This window comes from Pan troglodytes, chromosome 8 (assembly GCF_028858775.2).
Source record: "Pan troglodytes isolate AG18354 chromosome 8, NHGRI_mPanTro3-v2.0_pri, whole genome shotgun sequence".
In the NCBI taxonomy this organism is placed as follows: domain Eukaryota; kingdom Metazoa; phylum Chordata; class Mammalia; order Primates; family Hominidae; genus Pan; species Pan troglodytes.
In genome coordinates this window covers 105,702,540-105,720,559 of record NC_072406.2, presented here as the reverse complement: position 1 = coordinate 105,720,559, position 18,020 = coordinate 105,702,540, and the positions used below count along the sequence as shown (strand labels likewise).

At 44.4% G+C, this 18,020-nt stretch overlaps 1 protein-coding gene across 3 annotated transcripts in view; it reads left to right on the top strand.

Annotated features, from left to right (window-relative positions):
- Positions 1-3,635: 3,635 nt before the first annotated feature.
- Positions 3,636-18,020, top strand: part of MYOF (myoferlin) — a 175,641-nt gene continuing 161,256 nt past the window's right edge. Inside the window, exon 1 of one of the 3 annotated variants that reach the window (XM_016918879.4) lies at positions 3,636-4,115. In XM_016918879.4, coding sequence (XP_016774368.3) covers positions 4,028-4,115 — 88 coding nt within the window. In that variant the 5' untranslated portion in view covers positions 3,636-4,027. The remainder of the gene's footprint in view (positions 4,116-18,020) is intronic. The other 2 variants (XM_016918880.4, XM_063782019.1) reach the window with 2 other exon arrangements.

The following is an 18,020-nucleotide window of genomic DNA, read 5'->3' as shown; positions in this document are numbered from 1 at the left end:
ATTTATGAAGTGCCTATTCAAATCTTTTACCTATTTTTCCATTGAGTTCTATGTGTTTGTCTTACTAATTTGCTGGAGCTGTTTATGTACTCTGAATACTAGTCCTTTGTAGGTTGTGATTTTAATATAATTGAATTTATCAATATTTCCTTTATGATTTGTACATTTTTTCATATTAAGAAATCCTTTCCTATCCTGGGGTCATATAGATATTCTTCTATGGCTTTTTTTGTTGTTTGATTTTTTTCTTTACTTATTTGTTTTAGAGAGGAGGTCTTGCCATGTTGTCTAGGCTGGATTTGTATTTCTGGCCTCAAGTGATCCTCTTGCCTCAGCTTCCCAAGTAGCTGGGACTACAGGTGTGAGCTGCTGCCACCACCTGGTTAGATTTTTTTTTTTTTTTTAGAGACAGGGTCTCACTCTGTTACCCAGGTTGGAGTATAGTGGCACAATCATGGCTCACTGCCACCAGGACTTCCCAGGCTCAAGTGGTTGTCCCACCTCAGCCTTTCAAGTAGCTGGGACCACAGGTGCATGCCACCACACTCGATTAATTAAAAAAATTTTTTTTAGAGGCAGGGTCTCACTATGTTGCCCAGGCTGGTCTCAGACTCACCTCAGCCTCCCCAAAGTGTTGAGATTACAGGCATGAACCACCGCGTCTGGGCTGAAACATGTTTTATCTTGCTTATTTAGATTTATACTCCACCTGTAATTGATTATGTATTATGTAAGGTTGGAAGTCATTTGTCTTTTTCTCCCACATGAATAGGTAAAAGGCAAATTAAAACTCCAGTGAGATGCTATTATATGCTCACCAGAAGGGCAAATGTAAAAAATCTAACATTGGTTAAGTATGACAAAAATTTAGAACAACAGGAAGTCTCATACACTGCTGGCAAGAGTACCATTGTGGAATATAATTTGGAATTACCTTGTAAAGGTGAAGAAATGCATACATTTTCTGGCCCAGCAAGCAATTCCACCCATAGATTAGACTCTAAATAGACTCATGCACATTTGTGCCAGAACAGCCTTGGACTGTTCAGAACAGCACTGTTTGTAATAGCCCCATTCCCTGAACTGTCCAAATGTCTGGCAGTAGTAGAATGAATTAATCAAATCTGGAGGCCAGGCGCAGTGGCTCATGCCTGTCATCCCAGCACTTTGGGAGGCTGAGGCAGGCGGATCACGAGGTAAAGAGTTCGAGAACATCCTGGCCAACGTGGTGACACCCCATCTCTACTAAAGATACAAAAATTAGCCTGGCGTGGTGGTGTGCACCTGTAATCCCAGCTACTCAGGAGGCTGAGGCAGGAGAATTGCTTGAACCCGGGAGGCGGAGGTTGCAGTGAAACGAGATCGCACCACTGCACTCCAGCCTGGGCTACAGAGCAAGACTCTGTCTCAAAATAAATAAATAAATAAATGAAATGTCAGAAACTCATACAATGAAATGCCATATAGCAACAAGAGTGAAGGAAGTAGAGCTACATGAATGAATTTCACAATATAATACTGAGAAAAAAGAAGTCAAACACGAAAGAATCCATTCTGTATGAGTCCATTTCTATAAAGTCATAATACAGCAAAGAATTCACAAAGTATGAACACATGTATGTGTGTACCTATATATATGAATATATGTGTATGTATGTAAAGTTCATAACATACAAAAGAATTTATATCACCAAACAAAGGTCATGACCAAGCAAACCTAAACTGTTTTGTTGTTGTTGTTGTTTTCGGTAAAAACTACAAAGAAAAGCAAGGAAATCATTACCATAAAAATCAGGAGAGTGGGCCAGACGTGGTGGCTCATGCCTGTAATCCCAGCACTTTGGGAGGCCGAGGTGGATGGATCACCTGAGGTCAGGAGTTTGAGACCAGCCTGGCCAACACGGTGAAACCCTGTCTCTATTAAAAATACAAAATTAGCCGGGTGTGGTAGTGCACGCCTGTAATCCCAGCTACCTGGGAGGCTGAGGCAGGAGAATTGCTTGAACCCGGGAGGTGGAGGTGGCAGTGAGCCGATCACCCCACTTCAATCCAGCCTGGGCAACAAGAGTGAAACTCCGTCTAAAAAAAGAAAAAAAAATCAGGAGAGTGGTTACCTCTGGGAGAAGGAGGTGGATATGATATATGGGGTATTCCAGGGGCTTCTGGAGGACTGGCAATGTTCTGTCTTGACCTGGATGCTTGTTAAACTGTCACATTTATGTAGTATGCATTTTTCTGTAAATATATTTCACAGTAAAAATGGCAAATAGAAAGCAGCCAGATAAAATAAAAGTAATAATCTCTATATTCCACTAAAACTGCCAACATGTCCACTAAATACAATAATGAACACAGCACTGGGTAATTGGTTCTTTGCTTTAAGCCTTTGAGAAACTCACGGAGACAGAAGAATTCTTGTAGGTTAAGTCATGCTTATTCAATGTACTTGAAATGTTTATTTACAAGTGGGTCTGCTTGACTGTGCATTCTAAAGCAAAAAGAAGCCCAATGTTTCTTCATCCCAAGTTTTAGCCTTTTCTTCTGAAATATAATGAGATCCTGATTAAAAGTCAGCCTGCATTAACAGAAACGCTATGAGATCACAAATAAGCATGAACTTCTTACATGTGCAAATTACTGTGTGCTTTGTGCCAGCTCCTATGCTATGACCTTTATCTTATAACAGCCTTTATCCCCAGTTCATAGATGAGGAAACTGAGGAAGAGAGGGGTTAAGAAACTTGCTCGCCAGCATGGTGGCTCAAGCCAGTAAAGCTCAAGCCACGGAGGCCAAGGCGGGCGGATCACAAGGTCAAGAGATCGAGACCATCCTGGCCAGCATGGTGAAACCCCGTCTCTACTAAAAATACAAAAAAAAAAAAAAAAAAAAAAAAATTAGCTGGGTGTGGTGGCGCACTTCTGTAGTCCCAGCTACTCGGGAGACTGAGGCAGGAGAATCGCTTGAACCCGGGAGGTAGAGGTTGCAGTGAGCCAAGATCACTACACTGCACTCCAGCCTGGCGACAGAGCGAGACTCCGTCTCAAAAAAAAAAAAAGAAAAGAAAAGAAAAGAAAAGAAACTTGCTAAGATGACATAGCTCAGGGTGGTGAGGCAGTCTCACACTCAGATCTGGCTGACTAGCCCCAGGCCGTCTCTTGTGATCTCAGCCAAGCTGCACTGTCTTCATGCACCCTCTGGGACAGAAAGACACCATGGGCAGCTGTAGGTCCAGAAACAGTGGGGAGTCCCTTCTCCATTTTCACTGAAGGCAATTGGCAGCATTTGAAGAGCCAGGAAAACTTAGGCGCCCAGCTCTCACCTCTGAAGGGGTTTTGAAGAAATTCTATGTTCAGTCCTTTATATATATATATATATAATTATTTATACATATATGTAATTATTTATATATCCCATTCCTGGATCGCGTTTACTTGAAATAAACGCTGTCATTCGTTTGCCGTCCAGTAAGAGGCACCCTTTAGCTGCTTTAAAAAAGCTGAACATAGGGTTACTGAGTGGGTGCGTTCAATAGCGTGAGAAGTAACAGCGAAAAGTCAAAAGCAAAAAATGACTAAAGTTTTAAAACTCCTTGAAACTCAGAAAAGAATGAAAGCAGTGACGGAAAAATCAATTAATTCAGTTTCACGAACCATTGCTAAAAGGCAGCAACATTTTAGTGGTTTCCTGACCAACCCGTATTTCTTAGCTCCAAATTCGTGTTGGTTTCATTTGTCGCACGGAATTATTTTTAGTTTAGGGTTTGTCCTTTTCACTTCCACATTTCCCGAATTCATAAGTCTGTGCCTGCGGCACTGCGTAGACGCGGGGAGTTCGGTATCAATTTACACGTTGCCTTCAGTAAAATCCGCCAGAGGTCCACCCATTTTGCCTTTTCCCCTTCCTTGCCCTGGGAGAAATCCTCCCTTCACTGGGAGAGAACTTCTCTCCCAGGGCGCTGCAACCCGGAGCTCCAGCGCCCGAGTCTCCACTTCGTTTGCTGAAACTTGCTTTCTACCAGCTAAGAACCATGCTGCGAGTGATTGTGGAATCTGCCAGCAATATCCCTAAAACGAAATTTGGCAAGCCGGATCCTATTGTTTCTGTCATTTTTAAGGGTAAGAAAAAGTTTTCTTCTTTTTCTGAAGTCCTGTTTTGGAATGTTAGTTTCTTGAGTCACCTTCTTGAAAAGTCTGCATTTAGACAGCTGATGAAGCCAAGTCTCTCCAGCAGCGTTTGTTACCTGCGCAGGACAGGGGAGAGGACCCGTTTCTGGGGAAGGCATTTAATTTTCTCCAGGGCTTGAGACTCATGGAATGACCTGATGTTTTAGCTCTAAGAGTGTGATTTCTGTAAGCTCTTGGCAGAAAACGTATTTGCGAATCCCTAAATTTCAGGTATCAACAAACATCTGTATTGGTTCAAAGTAAGTTTCAGTAGTCTTGGATGCATTTTTTCTCTGCCTGTGAGAAATGGGTAAAGGAGGAAGAAGAGCAATTAAATTGTTGGAGACACCATTACTCCTTGAACCAGCCTGACGCTGCTTTGATTGTCACTGGGTTTCTGGGAGATGGGATGGGTGAAGTTCATAGTTTTATTGAGTTTTCCTGCCCTTTTGTGCCTTTGTAATTGTTTTTATATCTAGACTGTTGGGGTGTTTTTTTTGTACATTCTGTAGCTTTTAAATTGCTCATTGAGGAAAGAACTCTGGACAGCTAGTTTGCAATTTGGAGATCTAGTTCTATCTTGCCTGCTGAATGACCTTGGGCAAGTTACTTCATTTCTCTGGGATCTCAATTTTCTTTTCTGCAAAACAGGCGAGAAGGGTTTAGACAAGATCATCTCTAAAAACCTCATGGTTGGCTGAGCACAGTGGCTCATCAACCCTGAGCCAACTTTGGGAGGCCAAGGTGGGAGGATTGCTTGAGCCCAGGAGGTTGAGGCTACAGTGAGCCGTGATCACGCCACTGCACTCCAGCCTGGGTGTAAAAATAAATAAAAATAAAAGGCTCATGGTAATTTTAAAAGGCTATTTTTCTATGACACTTGATTGCCATTGCAGGGGAGGGGACAGGAATGCTTGGTGTCATGGTACAATTTGATGTAAGTGACTTAGTTTTGGCTAAAGTGGGGTTTCTAAATCTCAGTGTGGAGGCTTTATCTATTTTGTTTGTCATTGGTAAGATTGCCAACTCACTTCTTGGCAAGAGGGATGGGAAAGAGGGGGAAAGGCAGAGAGAGTGGGAGCATGGATAGACATGTGTTTCCTGACCATGCCTTGCTACATTTCTCGTTTCTTCCAGGAGCCTGACTGCTACTCCCTGTCAGTTCCTGAGGCATCTATACCTTTCGCCTTTCTGTTTCCCGTTTTTCCCCTTTATTTCTCTTCTTAAACCTCTCTCTCTGAGGATGAGCAAGAAAATGAAAGAAATGAAACTCAAAGCTGGCTGGCTAGGTGTGGTGACTTCTGCCTGTAATCCCAGAACTTTGGGAGGCTGAGGTGGGTGGATCACATGAGGGCAGGAGTTCGAGACCAGCCAGGCCAACATGGCAAAACCCCATCTCTACTAAAAATACAAAAATTAGCCGGGCATGGTGGCACATGCCTATAATCCCAGCTACTCGGGAGGCTGAGGCAGGAGGATTGCTTCAACCCAGGAGGAGGAGGTTGCAGTGAGCCAAGATCATGCTACTGCACTCCAACCTGGGCAACAGAGTGAGACTCCGTCTCAAAAAAAAAAAAGCTGGCAAATTGTTGGTTGGTTAAAAAAAAATCTGAAGGGCAAAAATTGGATTTAAAACAATTAAAAAATTTTTTTTTGAATAAGACTGGGTCTTGCTATGTTGCCCAGGCTGGTTATAATTCCCTTGCTCAAACTTTCTTCCCACGTCGGCTTCCCAAAGTGTTGGGATTACAGGCGTAAACTGCCACGCCCAGCTTAAAATTGGGCTCTTAAAGGACAATGAGGTTTGAAAATCTGGCTAGTGAATATCATGGACTCATGTTATGTCAGAGTTTATTTACATGTGTTAGGTTTTATTAATTTTTTGTTTTCTTGAAGCAGTTACATAATAGAGACATAATATGAAGATTTTACATCCTTCATCATTGACATATAAAGACATTAAAATACATTTGGATCAGTCCGATCATGTAATTATTTAAGTATTATAGATTATAGAGGAATTAGAGTTAACACTATATTGAAATCTGACTTGTTATTTGTCTGGAGTTTGTATGCATTGATGAAACATTTTAAATGATGAAAAATATATCTAAGTCAATGAATGCAAACAATCAATTGAAAGTGGAAAACTTCAGTTAAGTTGGCAAATATAGTCTGTACAAACAATTACACATTTAACTTTAGTCTCTTTTCTGGCCTCCTTTTTTCATACAAATCGAGTGGTAAAGTCATTCATTCATTTAGCTAACAAGCAACCTGACAGAGGAAAGGGCACTCAACTCAGAGTAGGAACATCTGCATTCCAGCTGACATTAACTCAATATCTGATTTAACCACCTGGGTCTCCAATTTCTCAGCTGTGGCATGATGGGAACTGGTCTTTAGATGCCTTCCGTCTTTTAGATTCTAATTTTCTAGTTCCAGGTATTGAGTTATCTGCTCTCAGCAAGATGTGAAATGCATTGCCTTAGGTGCTGGAGGGGATATAGCAACAAACACAGCACTCTTCTTGCTTTCAGTCTATGTCGGTGGTTTAAAATCCTGGTGATGGCAAACCCTTTACAGGTGTGTTCCCAATTTTGAGCACTGCGTAAAATTAAGTAACATTAAGTTCTGACTGAACTGAGGATACTTATAGCAAAATACTGTCCATCAGAGGGAACATGGAACAAAGGCAGACACACTTCATAGTGTGGAGTGGGGCAGGGTATGGTAAACTGGAAAAAGCCCTACCATGCCTGTAGTCCCAGCTACTCAGGAGGCTGAGGCAGGAGAATCGCTTGAGCCTGGGAGGCGGAGGTTCCAGTGAGCAGAGATCGCATCACTGCACTCCAGCCTGAGAGATAGAACGAGACTCCATCTCAAAAAAAAAAAGGAAAAAGCCATACCAGAAGATCAAGGCGGCATCAAAGAAAGTCCCTGTGTTAACAGAAATATGTAAACATTTTGCCTCTTGGGTAAATAAACAAAGTCAGGGCAGTAAGCAGCTCTTCTCAAACTATAAGACGGTGAAGAATGGCCAGGGGAAGTGATTGTTAATGGTGAAGCTCGCATAGACACTGTGAGGCCCTATTAGGCTATAGCTACACTGTACTTGGGATTGTGCTGTACTGACAACCAACTGGTTTACAGTTGACCTCTGTTTTTCGTGTTCAAACCCTTTCTTTCTTTCTTTCTTTCTTTTTTTTTTTTTGAGACTGTTTCACCCTGCCATCCAGGAGGGAAGAGTGCAGTCAGTGGTGTGATCATGGTCTCGAACTCCTGGGCTCAAGCGATCCTCCCACCTCAGCCTCCTGAGTAGCTGAACTATAGGCACACACCACCATGCCCAGCTAATTTTTAATTTTTTTTGTAGAGACAGGGCCTCACTCTGTTTCTCAAGCTGGCCTTGAACTCTTGGGCTCAAGCAATCCTCCTGGCTTGGCCTCCCAAAGTATTGGGATTACAGGTATGAGCGCCCAGTTGTGTTCACCCGTGAGTGACCCTTCTGAGGCTGTCAAATTACTCAGGGCCTGGTAGGAACTAGGAGGATCTGGGGGTTGCTGTAGTCCTGGTGCATGGTTGTTGGTGATGTTTAGCAGCACAGGTGTACATTATGAAAGCCACAACGCTTATGTAATTTTTCATATCCTTCGGGTACACCAGGTTCCATGAGCCAGATCCGAATTGAGGCTGGAGTGAGTGCCTGTGAGCCAGGGGTGGCCATTCTGCCCTAAGTTCTATGCAGACAGCCAGGCTGTGAATCTGAATCTAGCTGAGATTAGACTACACAGACCTCTGAAACCAATTTCAACTCTGAGACTTGATGATTCCTCCAAACAGTCCTCCAAACAGAACAGGTTGTTAAAAAACTTTTTAATTTTAAATAATATAATATTTTTAATTTCTAAAATTAAAAAGGCATGTAGACATAAAATAAACAACCCAGAAGGGATTATGCAACTAAAAAGTGAAAATTCTCCCCACACCTCTTCTATTCTTTCTCTCTCCCACTGTTAGTCCTTCAGGGTCACCACGCTGAACAATTTGATTTGAATCCTTCTTGATCTTTTGCTCTAGACATATAAGTTGTCCCAACTACTGCCTGTTAGCAACAGTACTGCAGTGGGTGTCCCTGTGGTGCGTGTCTTTGTGAATATGCATATTTCATTTTTATTTATTTATTTATTTATTTTTTAGATGGAGTCTCGCTCTGTCACCCAGGCTGGAGTGCAATGGTATGATCTCGGCTCACTGCAACCTCCACCTCCTGGGTTCAAGCGATTCTCCTGACTCAGCCTCCTAAGTAGCTGGGATTACAGGCGCCCGCCATCACGCCCGGCTAATTTTTGTATTTTTAGTAGAGACAGGGTTTCATCATGTTGGTCAGGCTGGTCTTGAACTCCTGGCCTCATGATCCGCCTGCCTTGGCCTCCCAAAGTGCTGGGATTACAGGCGTGAGCCACTGCGCCCGGCCATGAATATGCACATTTCAAAAGCACAGCTTCTATCTTTGTGTGTGTTTGTGTGTGTTTTTCTTTTTTTAGACAGAGTTTCGCTCTTGTTGCCCAGGCTGGAGTGCAGTGGCATAATCTCGGTTCACTGCAACTTCCACCTCCCGGGTTTAAGTGATTCTCCTGCCTCAGTCTCCCGAGTAGCTGGGATTACAGGCATGCGCCACCACACCCGGCTAATTTTGTGTTTTTTAGTAGAGACAGGGTTTCACCATGTTGGCCAGGCTGGTCTTGAGCTCCTGACCTCAGGTGATCCACCCGCCTCGGCCTCCCAAAGTGCTGAGATTACAGGCATGAGCCACTGCATCTGGCCTTTTCTTTTCTTTTAAAGGTGCTTTTGCTGGATCTTGCCATAGGCTTCCATTTTCCCTTTGACCCATCCCTTGCTCCTGTGTCCAATCTCTTGAAAAGGTGATTGAGCGGAGGTTTTCTTGCATACTTTTATATTATTGTGCCTTTACAATGTGGCAACATTACATTCACATAAAACATCCACCTCCTTGGGTACGTAGTTGTTGCTACTATAGCATTTTTCTCATTCTCTCCTTACAATATCCCCCATTCCATCAGCCAGAATTTTCTCTCCCTTCTGGTCTTGTGTAAATCTTTTCCTTGTGGAATGGCTACTGCTACTGTCCAGATGGCCACCAGATAATTGTCATGTTATTACTTATTTTGTCCAGATTCCTGTTATTTTACTTGGACCTGTTTTTGGAATGTGAGCCTAGATATTTCTAGAATATCCCCCCTCTGATTAGCATATCAAACTTTGTAGTCTTGAGCAAACCAGTTAACCTCTCAGAGAGTCCTTTTTTCTTTTGAAAAATGGGGCTGTAATGGCTTATCTGAAAGGGAGTTAATCTCTAGACACCCCAAAGGCTGTGATGTATCCAATAGACACATGTGTATTTTTAGTAAAAACCTGCTTTGCTATTTGAAATTATAAAGTTGATTTTTTTTTTTCAGTGGGGGACATTAACACCAAGAATATATCTTTTAAAGCATTTTTAAAATAAGCTCCAAAGCTATGAGATTCCACTTAAGAATGGGGAAGTAACATCCTGGCCAACATGGTAAAACCGCATCTCTACTAAAAATAGAAAAATTAGCTGGGCATGGTGATGGGCCCCTGTAATCCCAGCTACTTGGGAGGCTGAGGCAGGAGAATCGCTTGGACCTGGGAGGCGGAGGTTGCAGTGAGCTGAGATCACGCCACTGCACTCCAGCCTGGCGACAAAGCGAGACTCCATCTAAAAAAAAAAAAAAAAAAAAAAAAGAATGGGGAAGTGATGTGAGAAAGAGCTCATGGATATTATTCCCTGTGGTTTGTCCAGGCACTTGGTGCGTTCCCCACAGAGAGCCTTGGTTCACGCAGTGAGCACCATAGGACTCATCAAGAAGATCCCTATCAGCTCAAACTGATAATCACACTACTCGGGTATTCCCATAAAACCACTGTATTGTATTGACAAAACAATCAGGAAGGCAAAAGTGTTTAATCTACTGAGTCATTCCCATCCCTTTCTGGAGAACAAGGCTTAGAGACTCACTGCCTAAGGAAAGTGGCCCCACCCTATGGAAGCATGGGAATTCTCAAAGGTACACTCCCCAAAGGCACATTCTGCAGGGTCTCAGTCATCTATAAAGCTACAATGGCCCTTAAAAAATTAATTAACGTGCCTTGTTTTTCTTTCCTCCTTCACAACACATCTCACCTGCGTGCCCTCAGCTTAGGGGTGCTGGTATTTGTCTGGTATGGGTTTTCCTTTCTAATCACGGGTGTGTTTCTCCTTTACTGTAGGATTTGGCCCTGCCAAGAAGGCGTGGGATTGTTATATCCTCTGCAACACCCAGCACATCACTGATGTTGAATATACATTTTAAATATTGAGCATGTAGCAAAGAACTGGCAGGAAATTTGAGACACCTTAATGTGACAAAGTCCTTGATGCTTAGTCCTGAAAGAGACCCTGGGAAGTCATCCAATTGCCCTATACGTTTAATATCCTCTCAGGTGTTTGTGAATGAGGCTTAGCAAAGAACCACGTCAAGTATTCATGAACCCTGAGTACAACCAGTTCCTAGCACCTGTTCTCTGGGGGCAAATTGGTGTATAAGACATTTTGCATTCTTGTTCCTGGCAAGGAAAATATGAAGCTGCCAGTTTTATGTTGAACCTTCATACATGAAACGTAGTATATAGAATGCCATGATATGGCAGTGGTCAGCTGACTCACTGTGTAATTTCTATTGAACAGCTGTTCTGTTGCACTGGGGTGTGCTTTGAGCAGGTCTGAGCACAGTTCTCAATCAGAAAAAGTTATGGGACATTTGATACCTTAAGCCTTATCAGTTAACTTCTTACTGGGCATGAGGGTACAAAGGCCCTGAGCTCTGGGGCCAGGGATGCCTAAATGAGAATTCCAGTGGCCATCCCTAGTTGCTCATGAGCAAATAAAATCTGCAGCTTCAAGCCCGGTCATGGTGGCTCACGCCTGTAATCCCAGTACTTTGGGAGGCTGAGGTGGACAGATCACCTGAGGTCAGGAGTTCAAGACCAGCCTGGCCAGCATGGTGAATCCCTGTCTCTACTAAAAATACAAAAAACTGAGCCAGGCATGGTGGTGGGCACCTGTAGTCCCAGCTACTCAGGAGGCTGAGGCAGGAGAATTGCTTGAACGCGGGAGGTGAAGGTTGCAGTGAGCTGAGATGGCGCCATTACACTCCAGCCTGGGCAACAAGAGTGAAACTTCATCTCAAAAAAAAAAAAAAAAAAAAAAAAAAAAAAATCAGCTTCAGTGTTCTTAATAATATCTCCTGCCTTGCAGGGCTGTTTGAGGATTAAATTAATGTACATGTGACATTGCACATGGCAGTCTATAAATCTCCTTACCTATTTGATAACAGTTTCATGGAGCACTACAGTGCACCAGAGAGTATTTCTGGAACTAAGTCTAGAAAAATATGCATAAGATGGCTTGGATTTTCAGGCCTAGGTGACCGACTAGTTAGCACACAAGAATGAGATGCAAACCAGAATAGACATGAAAAGTTACAATCTGAGTAGATGAAAGAGTGAAAAAGCTTGTGGAGAAAGTGTCATTTGGCTTGGTTTTAAAGGATGAGTGGAAATTTGACAGAAATAATGGAAAAAAGACATTCCAGGCTTTGGAACAGTACAGGAGGACCAGAGAGCCATGGGGAGGAGTAATGTGGTATGAATAGGGATTGAACTTTACTCATCAACCAGTGGGGAGCCGCTAGGCAGCAATGTGAACAGCAGATTAGTACTAGTCAGGGAGACTAGTAAGAAGGCTTACTAGTTGAGTCAAATGCTTCCCAGCACAGATGGAGCTCATCCCAGGACTGGAATCAGAAGGAAGGCACTAATAAGGAAAGACACTGAGGAAACAACCTGATTAAATTAAAGTGATAAGGAAGCCACACTGGCCAGGCGAATTTGGCCATCCTTCCTCACACTGTACTGTGAAATGGAACATCAGACTGCCTTGCTTCCAGCTGGAGTGTGCACCCTGTGGGCGAGTGCAGGGCTGGTTGGGGTAGCTCAGCAAGAGGCCAGCACAAGGGCAGTAGCCACCTGAGGCAGCAGGCAGGGAGGCCACCAAGAGATCGAAGAAAAACAGAAATACAAAGTGATCTTTGAAGACAAATTTTGCTGTCTTCCCAAAGATCAAATGGGGGAGCATTTCCTCAACCAAGCTGAGCCATGGTTCATTTGCATAAGGTCCTTCTCTCCCTAGCCTGTTGTACTATCTGAAAGGATAGGGAGTCATGGTTCAGAATTGCTTCATTACAAGGAGCAGATACCCACTTCAGCGTGCTCAAGGAAACCTTGATTTTTCTAAAGCTAGAAAGAAATCTGGAGTCCAGATCACAGACCTCACAAGAGCCAGAATCATGTCAGCTCCCCTCTCCTCATCTCCCAGGGATTGTGCAGCCTCCTGCCTCTGCTTCTCCCTGCACATGGCAGCCATTACTTTTCTGCATATTGTTTATAATTGTTGGCTCTTTGCAAATTGGCTGTCCTTAGTGAGGCCTCTTGCATGGGCTTTGGGTTGCTGCAAGGTGACTGGGTCTTGACTCTACATCCAACTGCAGTGGCAGCGTCTCGTGCATGAGATAGCTCAGAGAGAAACACCAATTGCCTTGGTTTTGGTCAGATGTTCAGCCCTGCTCCAATCAACTGTGGCCAAGGGGCATGGAAGGCCAAGACAAAGTGGGTAGACCAGATGTGTCTACTCACAGGGCAGCCTTCTGGGGGCCTAGAGTATGAACTCTGCAGCCCGTCTCCTTCCAGGGATTAGATCTGTTCTTTTCCATCTTTACTCTGTTGGTTGACATAACCTCTCACTTAAAAGAACCCCCTTCTTTCTGTAATCAACACAATACTTGGAAAGGGATGACCTTCGGATTCGAAAAATTAATTTTCACTCCTGGTTTTATCCCTAGGAGCTGGGTGTCTTTGGGCAACTATATTTCTGAGCCTTCATTTCCTCATCTACAGAGTGTGGAGAATAATCTATACCTCACAGGGAGGTTGTTGGGAGCAATTGTGATAAAATATATAGAGACCTTGTCGTAGTGCTGACACAGAATGTTGCATGACAAGTGCTCATGTCTTCTGGCTTTTATGCCCCACTTCTTCCCCCATTGCTGCAGGGACATACAGAGTCCTGGGGGACATTTCCAAGGGGTGGCCCAGGCTTAGCTGTTCAGAATAAACAGGATGCTGGTCAGCTGTGGCTGCACAAACAGCTTGAAGGCATTGCCAAAGTAGGTTCTTTGTTTTTAATTGTGGTAAAACACATATAACGTAAGATTTACCATCTTAACTATTTTAAGTGTACAGTTTTTTTTTGTTTTTGTTTTTGTTTTTGTTTTGAGATGGAGTGTTGCTCTGTCACACAAGCTGGAGTGCAATGGCGCCATCTTGGCTCACTGCAACCTCCTCCTCCTGGGTTCAAGCGATTCTCCTGCCTCAGCCTCCCAAGTAGCTGGGATTACAGGCACGTGTCACCATGCCCAGCTAATTTTTGTATTTTTAGTAGAGGAGGGGTTTCACTATGTTGGCCAGGCTGATCTTGAACTCCTGACCTCAAGTGATCTGCCCACCTCGGCCTCCCAAAGTGCTGGGATTTTATTTCTAATTTCCTGAGGAAATGGCCTACTGTTCTCCATAGATCCTGCACCATTTTGCATTCCCACCAGCACTGCACAAGTGTTCCAATTTCTCCACAGCCTTGACAACACTTCTTTTTTTCTTCTTTATTTCATAATAGCCATCTTAATGGGTGTGGGCATAGTAGGTTCTTAGCAACTCTCTGACTTGGATTTTCAGCTCACACTTGCTGCATTAGCTCAGAGTGAGAATTGCTGCAGTGCAGGCCTCGTCCTCAGTGATCAGCAGGAAGGCAGCTCTCCTGTGATGGAAAGCCCGCCTCGCAGGAGCCCAGCAGCAGCCTGAAAGAGCCTGGTGGCCTCTTGGCCAGTGGAGCCCAGCTCTGAGGTCCATGTGGCCAGAGTTGTGCTGGGAACCATAGTAGAGCCAAAGACATGTGGGAAATAGCCTTGGTTCTCTGCAATACCAGGTCTTCCAGTTGGCCACCGTGCCGAGCCTTTTTTTTTTTTTTTTTTTTTTTTGAGACAGTGTTTCACTCTTGTCGCCCAGGCTGGAGTGCAATGGTGCAATCTTGGCTCACTGCAACCTCCACCTCCCAGGTTCAAGCAATTCTCCTGCATCAGCCTCCTGAGTAGCTAGGATTACAGGAGCATGCCACAATGCCCGGCTAATTTTTGTATTTTTAGTAGAGAAGGGGTTTTGCCATGTTAGCCAGGCTGGTCTCGATCTCCTGACCTCAGGTGATCCGCCCACCTTGGCCTCCCAAAGTGCTGGGATTACAGGCGTGAGGCACCACACTCCGCCTTCATTTCGTTTTTAGGAAGTAGGTATTATTGACATCTTCATTTTCCCTATGAGGGAGCTGAGGCAGAGACAGGTCAGGATTTAACTGGATTCCAGATGGTCCATGCGTCTTCACTGAGCTCAGCATGGATGAAGAAACAACTCACAACCTCTGACTACACAACCAACTCACATAAACAGTTCCTCTCTCTCTGAACAGATTGAGTTGTTTAGTGGTTGGGGTCATTAGGATCCAGTCTGAAAAAGGAAGAAAGTGTACCAAGAACAAAAGAACTTAAAAAAAAAGAAAAAGAAAAAAAAACCCATCCCCCCTGGGGTGAGTTTGCAACAGAGCAATGAAAGCCTTTATGACATGCTGTGACTCAGAAGCTCAGAGGTGACATAGCTTAGCAGTGAATCAGTTCCACTGATAGTCAAGTTTGAGCCATTTTATTAGTGGAGACTAGAACCGTAACTTCTTGTAATATAAAGTATTAAAAATCTAATATTTGACTGGCAGGGCGAGGTCCACTTCATTTCACCTCTGTTTGTTAGTTTATGACCTTCATCATCTTTTTCATCTCAATAGTGCAGCTTATAAATTGAAAAAAAAAATTCCTTGCCCTTCTCTCTCTTTCTTTCAATAAATAAAATGTTATGTTTTTGCTTACTCCTCCTAACGGACTGAATTCTTTGCTAGGACACTCCCTGTCTCTGTCCCTCCTATGTTTAGCAGCTCCTTCCTCATTCCAAGCATGAATCCATTCAACAAGCATTGATCCAAGCATTGATTGAGAGGGTACTCTGCCAGGCAGTGTGCTTAGCTCTGTGTATAGGGTGGGGAACAAAGCAAGTTTGGCCCTGCCCACATGCAGCTTATAGTCTAGGCTGTAAATGGGGCCAGCGTTCAGTGAATTAAGAGTGTAGGCTGGGTGTGGTGGCTCACACCTGTAATCCCAGCATTTTGGGAGGCCGAGGTGAGCAGATCATTTGAGGTCAGGAGTTCGAGACCAGCCTGGCCAACATGATGAAACCCTGTCTCTGCTAAAAATACAAAAATTAGCCAGGCATGGTGTTGGGCACCTGTAGTCCCAAGCTACTTGGGAGGCTGAGGCAGGAGAATGGCTCGAACCTGGGAGACAGAGGTTGCAGTGAGCCGAGATCGTGCCACTGCACTCCAGCCTGGGTGACAGAGCGACTCTGTCTGAAAAAACAAAAAACAAAAAAACAAAAACTTCTGGAAAGGAGACATTATCATTATTGGCAATTATATTGATGGTGATGGTTTACTGGCTGTTAAGCACTGTGCTACATGCTTCACATGTACTTAGTTATTTAATTTTAACATACTCCTTTATTTTCTTTCTTTCTTTCTTTCTTTTTTTTTTTTTTGAGATGGAGTCTCGCTCTGTTGCCCAGGCTGGAGTATAGTCACGTGATCTCAGCTCACTGCAACCTCCACCTCCCGGGGTCAAGCGATTCTCCTACCTCAGCCTCCCAAGTAGCTGGGATTTCAGGTGCGCACCATCATGCTTGGCTAATTTTTGTTTTTTTAGTAGAGACTGGGTTTCACCATGTTGGCCAGGCTGGTCTCGAACTCCTGACCTCAGGCGATCTGCCCGCCTTGGCCTCCCAAAGTGCTGGGATTACAAGCGTGAGCCACTGCGCCCGGCCTACTCCTTTATTTTCTCACCAAAAAAGTAAAAATAAAAATAAGAAAGAAGTCCTCACTTGAGAGCTGAACAAACTGAGTCTCAGGTAGAGTGGGTGAAATGCCTCACTCAAGGTCTCACAGCAGGGTCTAGGTGGAGCTGGAACACTAACGCTTACCGCCGAGGCTGTACCACCTGTGCTGTCCCTTATGCAGCCCTGAGTGCTTGGTCTTGGTCGCATCCAAATCTGGCCCATCCTGTGGTCAGGCATGTGAACTCAGCCCACATTGCTGGCAATCTGGGCTCTGCTGCTTACTCTTGGCAGTAACCTCCCTGGACAAAGCCAGCCCTGAGGGCATCTGGTCACACCATGCTGGGGCCTGGGGCATTGGTGCCTTTGAGCTGGACATCTCTGGTCTCAGAGGCCTTGTCTGGGGCCCCAAATTCCCTCTTGTTTGCCCTAGGGTGTTGGACACATTATGATGGCTTCCATGTGTGAAACTGCCTTGCAGGGTACTGACAGTGTAGAAAGCTTTTTCATGGGTGTAATCTTTTTTTTTTTCCTTCAGAGATGCAGTCTAGCTCTGTCGCCCAGGCTGGAGTTCAGTGGCATGATCTTGGCTCACTGCAACCTCTGCCTCCGAGGCTCAAGTAATTCTCCTGCCTCAGCCTCCCAAGTAGCTGGGACTACAGGAGTGCACCACCATGCCCGGCTAATTTTTTGTGTTGTTAATAGAGACAGGGTTTCACCAAGTTGGCCAGGCTGGCCTCAAACTCCTGACCTCAAGCGATCCACCCGCCTCAGCCTCCCAAAATGCTGGGATTATGGGCGTGAGCCACCATACCTGGCTCATGGGTGTAATCTTATCTGTTCTCCACAACAACACAAGCAGGTGCTGAAGGCAGATATTCATACCGATTGTGCAGATGAAGATATTTAGACTCAGATATCAAGGGAGGCCAAAGCTGTGTAGCCAGAAAGAGGCAGGGAAGGACTAGAAGCTGGGTCTTGGGATGCTTGGTCCTTTGCCTTTTCCCACTGCTTCATATATGGCTGGTTTTCTTTGTGCTTGGCGTCTTCTCATTTTAATTCCACCCTCTGTCCGTGTCCCAGGCCCCACTGACAAACAACAACTCACAAACACTCCTGACTCCCAGCTCTCCCTCCAATCCGCAGCAAACAACCAGCCCAGCTTGCTAAAGCGCCCAGAGGTGAAAACCATGCACAGCATAGGAAGGAGGGTTGAGGAAAGTAGATTAAACTGCTGGCAGGGCCCAAAATTCCATTGAAAGAGATGACTAATGATGAGACACCAGGGTCTGAAGCTGAAGTTAAATTCAACTGGAAATTCTTGGCCTGGGAGGGATAGGATCTAATTATCAAGATTTTTCACTCTGCGCTTTGCATTTGTTTTCAAGGTTGTTTTAAGTGATTATTTTATTTTCTCTTGATACCATCTCTTGGAGCGAGGAAGGGCAGAGGACTGGATCCTCCCAAAGCTTGCCTGAAGGAAGCAGTTGATAGTTCTGATTCCAACACCTGGTAATGTCCCCTGTGTCCTGGGCACGGGTATGCTTTCTCATTTGATCCTTGCTGCAATTCTACCAGGCGGGCTTTTGTATCCCCTTTTTAGAGGACACTCGGGACTTAAGAGGCACTGTAGGCCCTACCTCCTCAGCTGGGTTTGAAATGTATTTGCTGAGTACTTGAGACTTAATTCATTCTCTAGCAAATTATGTGAAATATACTAGTCAGAAGCCAGAGAGG